This window comes from Canis lupus, chromosome 30 (genome assembly GCF_011100685.1).
Source record: "Canis lupus familiaris isolate Mischka breed German Shepherd chromosome 30, alternate assembly UU_Cfam_GSD_1.0, whole genome shotgun sequence".
Lineage (NCBI taxonomy): Eukaryota > Metazoa > Chordata > Mammalia > Carnivora > Canidae > Canis > Canis lupus.
In genome coordinates this window covers 31,192,919-31,207,078 of record NC_049251.1, presented here as the reverse complement: position 1 = coordinate 31,207,078, position 14,160 = coordinate 31,192,919, and the positions used below count along the sequence as shown (strand labels likewise).

Sequence of the window (14,160 nt, the reverse complement as noted above, 5' to 3'; positions counted from 1 at the left end):
TTAATGATGCTTACTGGGTGGCGTCCAGGATCAGAAAGTCTCAACTTTGAATTTCTTTTGCCAGATCACAGATCTCATTTCCTTCTAGACCTAGCTTTCCAAATATAGCCCCCTCTGCTCCTTGTTCAAAAATGCCAGGGCCCCAGTGAGTACCAGAGACCTTCTCACAATTGCAAGCTGCATCCTCACCAGAAACCTAATCCACATTACCACATTCCCCCTTGGCTTATCCTTATCTTTTCCAATGTGACTCATCTTCATCTGAACATCTCAATCTTTTCAGCTTTTGCTCTACATACATTTTCCCTTCTCCCCATAACAAAAGTCTAAATTCAACCACGTAATTCACCTATAATTATTCCCTAAGCATCTGTCCACTAGAGATAAGCCGTAATAACACTCTAGTTAACATAAAAGACAAAGTAGCTTTTTAATGCATTAAAATGAAAAGCTCCTTGTTCATCCACCAGACAGCATGAAGGTCTTCAAGCAAACAGAAGAGTTCCTTCTAAAAGTACCTCCACGACCTCTAGGTGGCTCAGTGGTTGCACATCTGCCTTTGGCTCAGTTTAGGGATCAAGTCCCACATCAGGATCCCTGTGAGGAGCCTGCTTCTCCCTCTGCCTATGTCTCTGCCTCTCTCTGTGTCTCCCATGAATAAATAAAAATCACTGTAATTTCTATGCCAAAACACCATAATTAAAACACAAAGAGAGGTGCCTGAGTGGCTTGGTCAGTTGAGTGTCTGCCTTCGGCTCGGGTCATGATCCCAAGGTCCTGGGATTGAGTCCCGCATCAGGCTCCCTGCTCAGCGGGGAGCCTGCTTCTCCCTCTCCCTCTGTACTCTCTTCCTCTCAAATAAATAAATATTTAAAAACACACACATACACATAAAGGTTTCAGGCTGGAATTATAAAGTGATGCAAAAGATAAGTTTTCTGTTATGGGATGCCTGGGTGGCTCAGTAGTTAAGTGCCTGCCTTTGGCCCAGGGCATGATCCTGGAGTCCCGGGATCGAGTCCCGCATCGGGCTCCCTGCATGGAGCCTGCTTCTCTCTCTGCCTATGTCTCTGCCTCTCTCGTGAATAAACAGATAAAATCTTCAAAAAATAAGAAAAAAAAAAAAAGAAGTTTTCTGTTACTTTTAACAAAAACTAGAGTAGAACTTCATGAATCATAGCTACTTTTGCTGTGCTGTTCAATACAATAGCCACTGGCCACATGCAGCTATTGAGTACTGGAAACTGGGCCAGATCAAATGGAGATGAAACTGTAAAATACACACTAGATTTTGAAGATGCAGTATGAAAAAAAAAAAAACCTTGAAATATCTCATTAATGATTTTTATGTTAACTACACATTGAAATGGTATTATCACATACATCAGACTAAATAATAAGCATTATTAAACCTAATTTCAGACAATCCTACTCCTCAGTATTTACCATAACGAAAAAACATGCTCATGCAAAAATCTGTACAAAAATGATCACAGCAACTCTATTCATGATCACTGGAGATGGAAAGAACCCAAATGTCACTGAAAGGGTGACTAGATAAATAAACTATGGTACATCCATACCACAGAATCTACTCAGCAATTACAAGAAATGAACCACTGATACACATACAACTTGGATGAATCTCAAAGGCATTATATGGAGTGAAAGAAGCCAGACTCAAAAGGTTAGACTGTACAATGCCATTCACAGCATTCTCACTACACGAAGGGAGAAGAGATCAGCAGTTACCAGGGAGAAGAGATTTTAAAGGGAGATAGCATGAGGGAGTTGTTTGAGGTGATGGACCTGTTTGGTGCCCTGACCATGTGGTGATTACCAGAATCTATACATGTGCTAAAATTCAAAGAAGTGGACAACAAAAGAAAAAAAAAGTCAATTTTACTGTATAATTTCCCTTTTTATATAATGGTTACTATAAAATTTTAAATTACCTATAGTTTTCATTATATTTCTATTGGACATTACTGTATTTCTAAAAGACTTAGAATCCACTTTCACTAATATGCTGATAAAAATAAATGTGCACATTTGAGATCATTCCCAATAAACTGAATTTGGCTACCTGGAATTAAACACAAGGGTGCTTAGCTGGCTCAGTTGGTGGACCATACAACTCTTGAACTTAGGGTTATAAGTTCGAGCCCCACATTGAGGGTAGAGATTAAAAATAAAATCTTAAAACAACAACAAAAATATTAAACGAGAGCAAAGCTCAAGCACTACCTACCAATTTCTCCACGATGAATACAACGTCATTTTCATCTAAGATATTTTTCAAAGGGTTAGGTTGGCCTTTGCTGATCAACTGCACTTGAACATCAGCCTATTAAAAATAGAGAACGTCAGGCAATGTTATATATACACACATACATAGGTACAAATATTTAAACACATAAAGACTAGTTTTACGCAAGTGATGGAAAAAGAGAATTTGAACAAGACATAATGCTCTAAAGATGAGATTTCATTTATTCTTTGCCATGTTGTTTTTTCATGTTTAGACAAACCTAGCTCTATTCACCTCTACACATGCTTCAAGGGTTACCTAAAGTGCACTCCACCATGCCTTTCTCTTGATTAGAATCACATGCACATCCTCTTTCTTGACTCATACTGTATTTACTCTAATGTACTATATAATTAGCACTTTATAAATTATCTTTTCTCCTGATTGTACTATGCAAGTTAGAACTTTTAGGCATTTCTAGGAACTGTACATTTTTTCATTCCAATTGCAAACATGTTTATTATAGAAAAGTCTGAAAATAGATAGCTAAGTCATTTTTTAAAAATTCACATATAATTCTACTAGTCAAGATAATCACTACTATTATTAGCCTGGTTAGCATATATTTTATCAGATCTTTTACCAGACACGTAAATAAATCTACTTAAGTAGAAATGTATTCAGTATTTAGATATCTAGATAGGATTTTGCTTAAGAAAAATACCACATCTGTATCACACACTTCTTTCCATCCATTAGGTGTTCTTTGGCTCTGCCATCATATAACTAATCCCATTTTGTTCAACATTTGGATAATTTTAAGTTATTTGCTATTATAAACAACTAATAATAGATGTCCTTGAGTTACCTTAAGATGAATACCTACAATCATGCTGATAATGTCAAATTGCCTTGTGAATATGCCACCCCCACATATATGCATTGCCTTCACTTAGGCAACGCAGAGTATTTTCAGTTTATTTTTACCATCTCACAGCAAAAAGTGTCATGCTTGTTACTGTTTTTTTTTTTTTTTTCATTTATTTGATTACTAATGAAGGTGACTTCAGTCTTTCATAGGCTTATTATTGACAAATAACTCTCATTACTTGAACCCGTTTCGTTTCTCAGTTTGGATCCTGAAGTATTTAGATACCAAGTTCAGGGGGCAAAGGATGCTGTCATTCTCATCTACTAGGTTCTTGAGTTTCAAGTCTGTTGTGGATTGAATATATCCCTCCAAAAGATACAATGAAGTTCTAACCCCTAGTTCCTCTGAATGTGATCTTTAGAAAAAGGGTCTTGGCAAATGTAATCAAGTTGAGGATTGACTTGGATTGGAGGGCTTTAAATCCAATGACTGACATAAGGAGGGAAAGATTTAGAGACATAGACACAAAGGGATTCTATGTATTGACAGTGGCAGAAATTAGAGTGATGTATCTACAAGTCAAGAAACCCCAAGAATAGTTGGAAAACCACCAGAAACTAGGAGAACCAATGAAAGATCCTTTCCTAGAGTTTTCAGTAGGAGAGCAGCCCTCTTGACACCCTCATTTCAGAGTCCTAGTCTCCAGAACTGCAACAGAATAAATTTTTGATGTTTTAAGCAAACCAGTTTGTAGTTACAGCAGCCCTAGTAAACTAATATAGTATCAAGCAAACATTCCAATGGGGAGGAATTAATACATTTACCTAGATATGCTTAATTCCTGAGTCAGGTTAGTGAAAATTCAAACTGTAAGAAATAATTCTACTTTCTTTCTGGGCTTACTTGTTCCTTTGTTTATTCTTCTATTACAGCTGTCACTTTTCTTATGGATTTTTAAGAACTTTTCATGTATTATGAACTAATTATGTATTATTTTAACTTTTATTTTATATAACGTTCTCTCCAGTTTGTCTTTTAGCATATAATTAATTTTAGTTCACTAATTTTTTATAGATTAAACCTTATAGGGACTTTATCTATGGAACACTTGGCATATATTAGCTGCTTAATAAATCCATGAATATTTATAGCAGTTTTACTCATAACTATCCAAAACTGGAAACCACCCAAGTGTCCATCAGCTGGTTAGTGGATAACTGTCACACACACACATACAATGAGATACGATTCAACTATAAAAAGGAACGAACTACTGACACACACAAAATGCAGACGAATCTCAAATGCATTGTATTCCTTGATAGAAGTCAGATTTAAAAGACTACATACTGTGTGATTTTATTTATATGACATTCTGGACAAGGCCAGGGACAAAAGACTGATTATAAAGGGACATGAGACCTTTGGAAGTGACAGAAATGTTCGACATCTTGATTACAGGGTAGCTATATGACCGAACGCATTTGTAAAAACTCAAAGAACTGTACTCTAAAAGGGTAGGATTTACTCTAACTTCAATGAACCCAACGTTTAAAAAAGCAGAATGTTAGGATTACTGAGTTGTGTCTAAAAACAAAATAAATTGTTCATACCTCATAGATAAATGGATCATTATGGATTCCTTTCTTTTCTTCATCAAATTCCCTGAAATGCAGAACTAAATGTGAAAAACAGAGCTACAATATTCTGATATTTAAAGTCAGAAGTTAGTCATCTCTATCTCTGCAGGACACCAGTGAGAAAAGCAAAGTGCAAAAGTACTCATGGCAGCCATAAGGCATGGTTGGGAAGAGGGAAAAAAAAGGTAGAAAAAGAATATGAGAAAAAAAGAGATGAGGTAGAAATTAATAGACTGCTGCCCACAACTGGGCACAACAGCTTTACAGAGGCCAACAGGAAATCAGGTTACCCATCTCTACTCTCTTATCTTCTAAAACACACCATCAGCTACGATTAAAATGCAATTTACCACATAATCTATGGGAAGCAAAAATCACTGGATTCTGATCTGCCTACTGAATCAGTGGGTAACCACAGAAAAGTTATTTAAGATTCCTAGCCCCAAAATTTTTTTTAAGACTTTATTTATTTATTCATGAGAGACACAGAGAGAGAGAGAGACACGCAGAGACACAACACAGGCAGAGGGAGAAGCAGGCTCCATGCAGGGAGCCTGACGTGGGACTCGATCCTGGATCTCCAGGATCACGACCTGGGCTGAAGGCGGCACTAAACCACTGAGCCACCTGACTAGACCCAGATTTCTATGGCTAAATTCAAACATCCACCCTCCCTCTATTTTTATGAACTGTCACTAAAAACGTAAAAATGTAAGCACAAAATTCTCGGATTATCATTTACTAATAATTTCATTCAAGGAAGTTCTAAAACAGTCATCCCAAAACACGTAAACTAAAAACCATTAAACATATCAAATGTACATCAGTTTGATCTACACTCTGAAAGAGACAAAATCTTTAGAAGCCTAAAAGAAGCCCAATGGAATTGTTTCAGGGTAACCATTTACTATTTGATCTACTCTGACTTACTGAAATAAAAGGAGGAGAACTAGGTCTGTGAATGATTCACTTTTGCTATTTTGGATAATATGGATTTATTCTTTTTTTTTTTTTTAAAGATTTTATTTATTGGAGACCAGGAAATTAACTGTGAATAAGTGAACAAAAGCAGTAGAGATACAGGGAAAACACGCACACCAGGTGTGCCAGGAAATTCAGGAGTAGAGTGTCAGGTTGCTGGGAAAAGATGAATTTGGTTTTGCAGATATTGAATTTGAGGTCTTGCAGAAATTTCCAGTAAGCAACTGGATGCACAGGCATTGTGAAGAACTCAAGACAAGCAAAGGAGACTTGTAGCTTACAAGTAGAGAAAAAGACTAACCTCCTTGAAACAACTGGGAACTATAAAGTGTCTAAATAAAACTGTATCACTGGGCAACTCGTTAAAAAAAACATTGGACAGGTATAGAATGAAATATTACACATCAGTTTAAAACAATGAGGCAGGGATCTGTGGGTGGCTCAGCGGTTGAGCACCTGCCTCTGGCCCAGGGCGTGATCTGGAGGGTCCCTGGATTGAGTTCCATATCAAGCTCCTGCATGGAGCCTGCTTCTTCCTGCCTGTGTCTCTGCCTCTCTGTGTGTGTGTGTGTGTGTGTGTGTGTGTGTGTGTGTCTCTCATGAATAAATAAATAAAATCTTCAAAAAAAAAAAAAAACAATGAGACAGATCTACAGGGTGTCATATTGAAAGCCATCCAAAACATTATTAAAAAAAATAACAACCTAGTGTCTGTTTTTAATGTTCAAAAACTTGGCAAGCATTACTACCTTCGTAGACAGGAAAAAAGCAGTAAATAATGAAAAATTATGGCATTTAGAAAATAAACGGTTTCATTACATCAGTGGTTCTCAAAGCGCGTGTCAGGCCACCAGCAGGTTTCACCTGGATATAGCTGGAATTCTTTGACACCCCTCCACCCCAGCGAAGACTTATTCACTAAATCAGAAACCCTGGAGGTGGGGCCAAGAAATCTGTTTTGACAACCCTCCAGGTGATTGATGATGCAAGCTCAAATTTGAGAACTGCTGGATTAGATTTTTTTTTTTTTTTTAAGATTTTATTTACTTATTCATGAGAGACACAGAGAGAGAGAGGTGGAGACACAGGCAGAGGGAGAAGCAGGCTCCACGCAGGGAGCCCGACGTGGGACTCGATCCTGGGACTCAGGGATCACCCCCTTCAGCCAAAGTCAGACGCTCAACCGCTGAGCCACCCACCCAGGCGTCCCTGGATTAGATTTTTTTTTTTTTTTTTGACAGCTACTGGATTAGATTTTAAAGTTGGATGCAGAACTAGATGGAATCCCCTTTTGTATGAGCACTTTAAGAATCAAATCTCAGAGCACAGCGAAATAAAAGTACTTAAAAAAAGAAAAAAGAAAAAAAGAAAACCCGGATGTCCGGGTGGGCTCAGAGGTTGAGCATCTGCCTTCAGCCCAAGGGCTTGATCCCGAGGTCCTGAGATCGAATTCAGCGGGGAGCCTGCTTCTCCCTCTGCCCCTCTCTCTCTGTGTCTCTCGTGAGTAAATCAATAAAATCCTCAACGACACCAACACACTCTTACTACACCTGCAGCACGAGTAACTGTCCTGAACGGACATCATCACGTCTCACACCGGAAAGGCTTTAAACAGATGAGGGACGCCGACGTCTAGTTCTCCATACCCTGAGAGGCTGAGGTCCACGCATGACCGCCATAAAGCGCCTCCCGAGAAACTCGTCACCCTGCAGCGCGATCGACAACGTGCAGTCGCTTCCTCCCACGGAGCCAAGCGCACCCTGGAGCCGACGCCCGGCCGTTCCCCGACCGCAGGCCCCAGGAGAGCCGCCCCCGGGGCCCGACGGGACGCCGATCCACAGGGCAGCACCGAGACCTACGCCCGGGGCAAAGCACCGCCCTCGCACCCCAGGCCACAGCTCCCGCTACAACTCACTGCAGGAGACGACAGTAAAACTCCTCAGCAGCTCGGTTCACCCGCGGCCACATCGCAGCCGGCTCGCACTGCAAATCCTGAGCCGCCAAACCGAACTGCGCGCCGGACGCTGACGTCCGGGGTCGTGACCCCCTCGCCGGGACTACGTTTCCCGCCCCCCCCCCCCTCGCCCCACAAAGTTAATATTTTATTGTAGAGCACACTTTTTTTTTTTTCCTGTCCCGGCAGCTTTCCATTCCCGCAAGAAAAAGTTAAAATAAATTGCAGGGGTTGAAGGGGCAGAGGAGACGGAAAGCGGGAAGGGGGGGGGGGGGGGGACACTTAGTCTCGCGAGAGTTTCCACGCCTCCTTATGGATTATTCCGCGAAAAGGAGTCCCCTGTTTCTAAGCGCTGTTGTTGGCTTTGAAAGTCAGTGGATACCGTAAATTGATGTAAACGAAGAAATAACACGCTATTTGCTATTTTTTTATAGGGTGGTAGGGCGATATGTTGTGCCTGTGGCGTGGTTCTGAGGCGGGCGGGTTGGCGGAAGCGTTGATGGTTACATAGGCGGCGGAAGTGCTAGGCACTTCCTTTTCCTGTAGGAGCCGCCGGGTTGAGAGGAGCGTGGCCCTCTCCTCTCCCCGCGATGGTGAGTGGAAGTTCTTTCTGGTGGGCTTTCCCCCCCCCCCTTTCTCGGGACCCGGCAGGAATGGATTCGGGGATCGGGGCATAGAATCTTCAGGAGAGGAGGCGAGGAAAAGAAGATGAGGGCCAAAGGCATCTGTCTGTAGCTCGGAGCTGGGGAGCGCGGCTCTTAGGCAGCCATCTTAGAGGCAACGTGGGCGTCCCGGCTTCTGAGGTGCAGAGGAACTCTCGGGATTCCAGTTTTCCCTGGATCGTAGAAGGCGTCGGTTCTCCTGAAAATTTGGAAACTCACGGGGCCTAAGACTGAATCCGTGAAGATCCATTTGGGGGCCTTTTAGTTTCACGTCCTGTTGAATAGTTATTTTCACCTTCAGTTATTTTTGTGAGGGACTTGCATATCCACTTTTTTTTTTAATTTTCGTTTGTGTTTATCTTTTTTTTTTCCAATTTTTTTTATCGTTTTGTGTTTATCTTAATCCTCTCTGGAAATCATTCCGGTCCTCTTATTTTAAAAGTTGTCCTGTTTTGTGTCCTTTGAATTCTTAGCCCATAATAGGACTACTGTCCCGCGCGCTGCTTTTTTCACAAATAGTGTTTGCATGCGTATTAGGTAGTGTCTTGTGCTCTGTGGAGTTCGGTGAAAAAAAAAAAAAAAGCAAAACAATCCATCCTTGTGATGCTTGGATGGTAGTTTGAACAAATAACACCAAAATGCCAGATGATGGTAAGTGCTGTGGACCCCGGTGGCTGGAAGAGAAGGCAGTAGTTGAGCTTTAAAGTGATCAGAGAAACCTCCGAGAACATGGCTTGAAGGAGCGTTGAGGAAGCATGTTGAGCAGCTTCAGGATGGAGACCAGTGTGTCTGAGGCAGAAGGGGAGTGGCCTGAGTGTAGGGACAGTGATGGTCAGAAAGGAGAGGGAGATGAAGGGTCCAGCAGGTGGTGTAGGCCATTCTTGGAACTTGAGTTTTACCCTCAGGTGGTAAGTCTTTGGAGAAGGTTCAGCAGAAAGTAACATGACCGGTAATTTGAGGTGTGTTCAGGTTGAAGGGGGCCAGGGGCAGGAATCTGAGGTAGGGTTTGTTGTGGTCGCCCAGATTTGGGGACACTGGGTAAGAGTTTAGGTGGCGGCCTTAAATAGCCTTTTCAAACCTTACAGTATGCATTTGATCGTTTTCTTTTGTAAGCTGTGGTTTGAAATTTTTAACAAATTATGCGGTAGAGTTTGAGAAGCTAAATGTCCTTTAAGTTTTAGAATTTATTGAACTTAATAGACTTGATGTGTTGGTCACAACCTTTGTTTTAGTTCTAAGTGTTGTCTTCCGTTCCAAACCAATCTGTTCTGTAATGCAGTTTTTAAGGATACTGTTGATATGCGAGATGAGTGCCTCTGGCATTGTCCATATAAATTATCTTTTACTTTTTGCAGGCGTGTGCTCGTCCGTTGATATCTGTGTACTCCGAAAAGGGGGAATCATCCGGCAAAAATGTTACCTTGCCCGCTGTGTTTAAGGCTCCCATTCGACCCGATATCGTGAACTTTGTTCACACCAACTTGCGCAAAAACAACAGACAGCCATATGCTGTCAGTGAATTAGCAGGTACGGGTTTTTCAAGGGTTGATATTTTGAAGACCCACTTAACAGCAGTGATGAAATTCCACTCCATTGGTCCGTGTTTCTGAACTACATGATTTTCCTGGATGTTCTGAGGCTGTTGGCTGCTATGCGTGATAGTCCCAAATGGGTATGGTTGAGTAGCTAAAACTTGTGTTTCTTCCCAACCTCAGGTCATCAAACCAGTGCTGAATCTTGGGGTACTGGCAGAGCCGTGGCTCGAATTCCCCGAGTTCGAGGCGGTGGGACTCACCGTTCTGGCCAGGGTGCTTTTGGAAATGTATCCTTTGTTTTATTGTATAGATTGGTCAGCTCTTAAGGCATTTACGAGACTGGACCAAGTTTATTCGTGTTAGTAGTGATGAAAATATTTCCAACATACTAAGTGTCCAGGTTAAACATTGTTCTAGGCAGTTCGGAGCTTGGCATTAGGAACTTCTGCTTGCAATGATGTCGTAATTTGCGTCTTACTCTGTTCTCAGCGACAGTTGCCTGCTGTCAGTAAGCTGGTTCAGAAGGGTGACGAAAATTCTTACTGAGCAAGACCTAACCTTTTTTAATTCCTAAAATTTTGAGAAATGTGATTCTTAACTGCGAAAATAGATGTGTCGTGGAGGCCGCATGTTTGCACCAACCAAAACCTGGCGCCGTTGGCACCGCAGAGTGAACACAACACAAAAGCGATACGCCATCTGCTCTGCCCTGGCTGCCTCAGCCTTACCAGCACTGGTCATGTCTAAAGGTTTGTATATTCTATTATTACAGAAATAATACAAGGATAGCCTTTTTTTCTTCCACCCAACCCATTTCATTCACGTTAACAGTAACCTGTATGGATTCTATTCATCCCAGAGTCCCTGACTAAATTTCTCTCTATTAAGTAATAGTTCTAATCGACAAATACAGTGTAACTGGGGAGCTAAGTGAAATGTGGTGCTTTTATGTATTAGAAAACTTGCCACTTAGACTTCATGTTGCTTATTTTGTAAACTGTCAAAATGATGAGATTCCACTTAAATTGGTCCGTGTTTCTGAAACACATGATATTTGTGGAAATCTGATTTGGCACATCATATGCTATTTTGCTTTTGTGGATTATATGAAATGTTTGTAGATTTTTCAAAAGGTTCGGGGTAATGAGGTATGTGTTGATATTTGTTAATTGGCATCGTCAGGTCATCGTATTGAGGAAGTTCCTGAACTTCCTTTGGTGGTTGAAGATAAAGTTGAAGGCTACAAGAAGACCAAGGAGGCAGTTTTGCTTCTTAAGAAACTTAAAGCCTGGAATGATATCAAGAAGGTAGGCTTAATGAACCGATTTCCATTTTCATGGTCCTTAACATAAATTTGTTGTCAGATTTTAATGTCAAAAGATGACTGGAGGGCAGTGTGACTTCAGTGGATATGAGAACAGGGACTCTAAAACCTTTCACCTTGGGTTTGAATCCTGACTGTTAAAATGGCTTTGTGTGTTAATGTTGGACAATTGTTATGGCTCCTTTTCATCATAAATATTCTCTCTCTTTAGGTCTATGCCTCTCAGCGAATGAGAGCTGGCAAAGGCAAAATGAGAAACCGTCGTCGTATCCAGCGCAGGGGACCCTGCATCATCTACAATGAAGACAACGGTATCATCAAGGCCTTCAGAAACATCCCTGGTAATTGTACTGTTGATACATGTTTTGATTGCCTGTACTCTGCAAGCTTACTCGGCTTTTTTTTTTTTTTTTTATGATAGTCACAGAGAGAGAGAGAGGCAGAGACATAGGGAGAGGGAGAGGGAGAAGCAGGCTCCATGCACCAGGAGCCCGATGTGGGATTCGATCCTGGGTCTCCAGGATCGTGCCCTGGGCCAAAGGCAGGCACCAAACCGCTGAGCCACCCAGGGATCCCGCTTACTCAGCTTTTAATGTGATGAAATTCCACTTCATGGTCCGTGTTTCTGAAACACATGATTTTGTGGAACTTCTGATTCTCGGCTGAATGAGCACATTGATGGTGGGAACTACCTAATTAGTAACGTAATTTCTCAGGTACCTTAGGTAGCACATAAGTCATAAGCGTAATGTTTCTTGTATTTAAAATACAGGCTCCCTAACTCTCTTTTCCCTTCTAAAGGAATTACTTTACTTAATGTAAGCAAGCTGAACATTCTGAAACTTGCTCCTGGTGGGCATGTGGGACGTTTCTGCATTTGGACTGAAAGTGCTTTCCGCAAGTTAGACGATCTGTATGGCACTTGGCGTAAGGCTGCCTCCCTCAAGAGTAACTACAAGTGAGTGTTCTTCATGTTCATATATCGAACACAGATGTTCACGCTGTGGATATTTATATTCAGAATTGGCTTATGGGTGATGGATAATGTTGTGTTGCCATTTCCTCTTACATAGATTGAGTACTGTGAAATGGTGAGATGTTCTGAACAGTGATAGTGTAGTGGAAATTCTGATGGAACACTTGGAGAGTTTCAGTGGATAGTGAGAAGTAGGAATTGAGCATCTTATTGTCAGCATGTTTTTCTTTTCAGCCTTCCCATGCATAAGATGCTTAATACAGACCTCAGCAGAATCTTGAAAAGCCCAGAGATCCAAAGAGCCCTCCGAGCACCACGGTAAAGTTGTGATACTTTATTATGCTCCAGCTTCGTACTGTATTGGTTATTTCAAAAACGTGGATAATGTGAGTAAAATAAAATTTCTGCCTTTTTACAGCAAGAAGATTCATCGTAGAGTCCTGAAGAAGAATCCACTGAAGAACCTAAGAATCATGTTGAAGCTAAACCCGTATGCAAAGACCATGCGCCGGAACACCATTCTTCGCCAGGCCAAGAATGTAAGTGATAGGTTTTTGCTGAAACGTTAACTTTTTTTTTTTAAGATAAAATTCTTAAGGTCTTTTTTTTTTTTTTTTTTTTAATTTGTTGCAGCACAAACTCCGGATGGATAAGGCAGCAGCAGCTTTAGAAGCCAAATCGGAGGAGAAGGGAGTTCCAGGCAAGAAGCCCACGGTAGGGAAGAAAGGAAAGAAAACTGTTGGTGTGAAAAAGCCGAAGAAACCTGTGGTAGGAAAAAAGGCTGCAGCTACCAAGAAACCAGCAGCTGACAAGAAACCTGCAGAAAAGAAACCTACCACGGAAGAGAAGAAGCCCGCTGCCTAAAAACTTATATTTGTTTATTCCATAAAACTCAAATCATTTTGGACAGCTAATTTTAAATAAAGACCTGATCAAAGACAGTGAGAAACATAACTTGTTGGGTGTGTTTGTGAATCATGGGTAGAATTTTGTGGGTTTTTTGTTGTTCCACATAATTCCAGCCTCTTTGGTTCCATTTCATTATAGATAGTCTGGTATAAAACCGGGCCTTGCCTTTATAGTAAATCCATGCATTTGAATGGGAAGAATGTTGCATAAATCCAAATATAAAAGCCAAATTGAAAATGTTTTGAGAAGCAGATGGTTAAAAGACTCATCTCAAATATGCACAAGCTGCCAAGATTTAGCACTCCTCCAGGGCCTGGGTGGTTCAATGGGTTGAACACAGACTCTTAGTTTTGGGTTCAGTTGGATCCTATGGATCGTGGCATTGAGCCCCTTCTGGCGTCTGAGTTAAGTGGGAGAGTCAGCTTGGGGTTCTCCCCTGACCCTCTCCATGTGCTCACTGGTAAGCTCTAGTTTTTTAAAAAAAGATTTAGCACTCCTCCCTCAAAAACCACACCTTCAAGAAGAGAAAGGTAAGGGGACTTTGTTTTCTTTTTAGGACCACAGAGGGCAGAATGTATTTTGAGGCACTGCAAAAAATTCATGGTTCCTTCAGGAAGATTCCTGTTAAAACCTGCTGTGGGAAGTGTCTAAGAGGACACTTCTTAGAGGAAATGCCACCCTTGGTATTTTGGCCTATGACCTGGAAGTGTCCAGCATGTTTCAGCTAGTGGGGTTTTTGCAGTTTTAGTAAGGGAATGGATATGATGCATATGTTGGCCACATAGAGCACGGAAAAGCCAATCCAAAAAGATGGGTTTTTTTCCTACCCGGTTCCGTCAGCATGTCCTCACCTTAGGGGACCTACCCTGACCTATCTTGTCCCGGCAACATGCTTTGCATCTGGTTTGTTTCCTTTGGTACATCCAGGGGGATGAAGCTGGTTTGGAGTAGAGATTTGAGTCCTTTAATACTTGAAGGCACCAGGTCCCAACTGAATGTTAGCAGGGCTTTACCTTCCTAATTAGAGCCCTAAACCAGGGCTCTACTTTGCTCCTGG

At 41.4% G+C, this 14,160-nt stretch overlaps 2 protein-coding genes and 4 non-coding genes across 18 annotated transcripts in view; 5 read left to right on the top strand and 1 right to left on the bottom strand.

Moving 5' to 3' along the window:
• ZWILCH (zwilch kinetochore protein) overlaps positions 1-7,821 on the bottom strand; it is a 38,139-nt gene extending 30,318 nt beyond the window's left edge. For 5 of the 13 annotated variants that reach the window (XM_038580775.1, XM_038580773.1, XM_038580781.1 and 2 more), the window contains exons 1-3: positions 7,659-7,814; positions 4,736-4,787; positions 2,252-2,347 (exon numbers count right to left, since the gene is read on the bottom strand). In XM_038580775.1, the coding sequence (XP_038436703.1) occupies positions 2,252-2,347; positions 4,736-4,787; positions 7,659-7,711 (201 nt within the window). In that variant the 5' untranslated portion in view covers positions 7,712-7,814. Of the gene's footprint in view, positions 1-2,251; positions 2,348-4,735; positions 4,788-7,389; positions 7,608-7,658 lie in introns of those variants that run through there. The other 8 variants (XM_038580778.1, XM_038580776.1, XM_038580777.1 and 5 more) reach the window with 5 other exon arrangements.
• Positions 7,822-8,230: 409 nt separating this feature from the next.
• Positions 8,231-13,148, top strand: RPL4 (ribosomal protein L4). Its single transcript, NM_001252409.1, has 10 exons — positions 8,231-8,290; positions 9,715-9,886; positions 10,075-10,181; positions 10,505-10,643; positions 11,077-11,201; positions 11,430-11,559; positions 12,020-12,176; positions 12,429-12,512; positions 12,613-12,733; positions 12,828-13,148. The coding sequence occupies exons 1-10, from the start codon at positions 8,288-8,290 to the stop codon at positions 13,056-13,058; spliced, it is 1,269 nt and encodes a 422-aa protein (NP_001239338.1). The 5' UTR covers positions 8,231-8,287; the 3' UTR covers positions 13,059-13,148.
• LOC119866992 lies at positions 9,929-10,000 on the top strand. The gene has a single exon (XR_005381937.1). It is a non-coding gene; the product is annotated as a small nucleolar RNA SNORD18 (small nucleolar RNA).
• On the top strand, positions 10,345-10,443 carry LOC119866993. Its single transcript, XR_005381938.1, has one exon. It is a non-coding gene; the product is annotated as a small nucleolar RNA SNORD16 (small nucleolar RNA).
• LOC119866991 lies at positions 10,895-10,966 on the top strand. The gene has a single exon (XR_005381936.1). It is a non-coding gene; the product is annotated as a small nucleolar RNA SNORD18 (small nucleolar RNA).
• Positions 11,808-11,877, top strand: LOC119866990. Its single transcript, XR_005381935.1, has one exon. It is a non-coding gene; the product is annotated as a small nucleolar RNA SNORD18 (small nucleolar RNA).
• Positions 13,149-14,160: the final 1,012 nt, after the last annotated feature.

Excerpts from the sequence above, each read along its gene's own strand:
- RPL4 (NM_001252409.1), top strand. Across the intron at positions 10,182-10,504 it reads GCCAGGGTGCTTTTGGAAAT|ATGTGTCGTGGAGGCCGCAT; the intron begins GTATCCTTTGTT and ends CTGCGAAAATAG. Across the intron at positions 12,177-12,428 it reads TCCCTCAAGAGTAACTACAA|CCTTCCCATGCATAAGATGC; the intron begins GTGAGTGTTCTT and ends TTTTCTTTTCAG.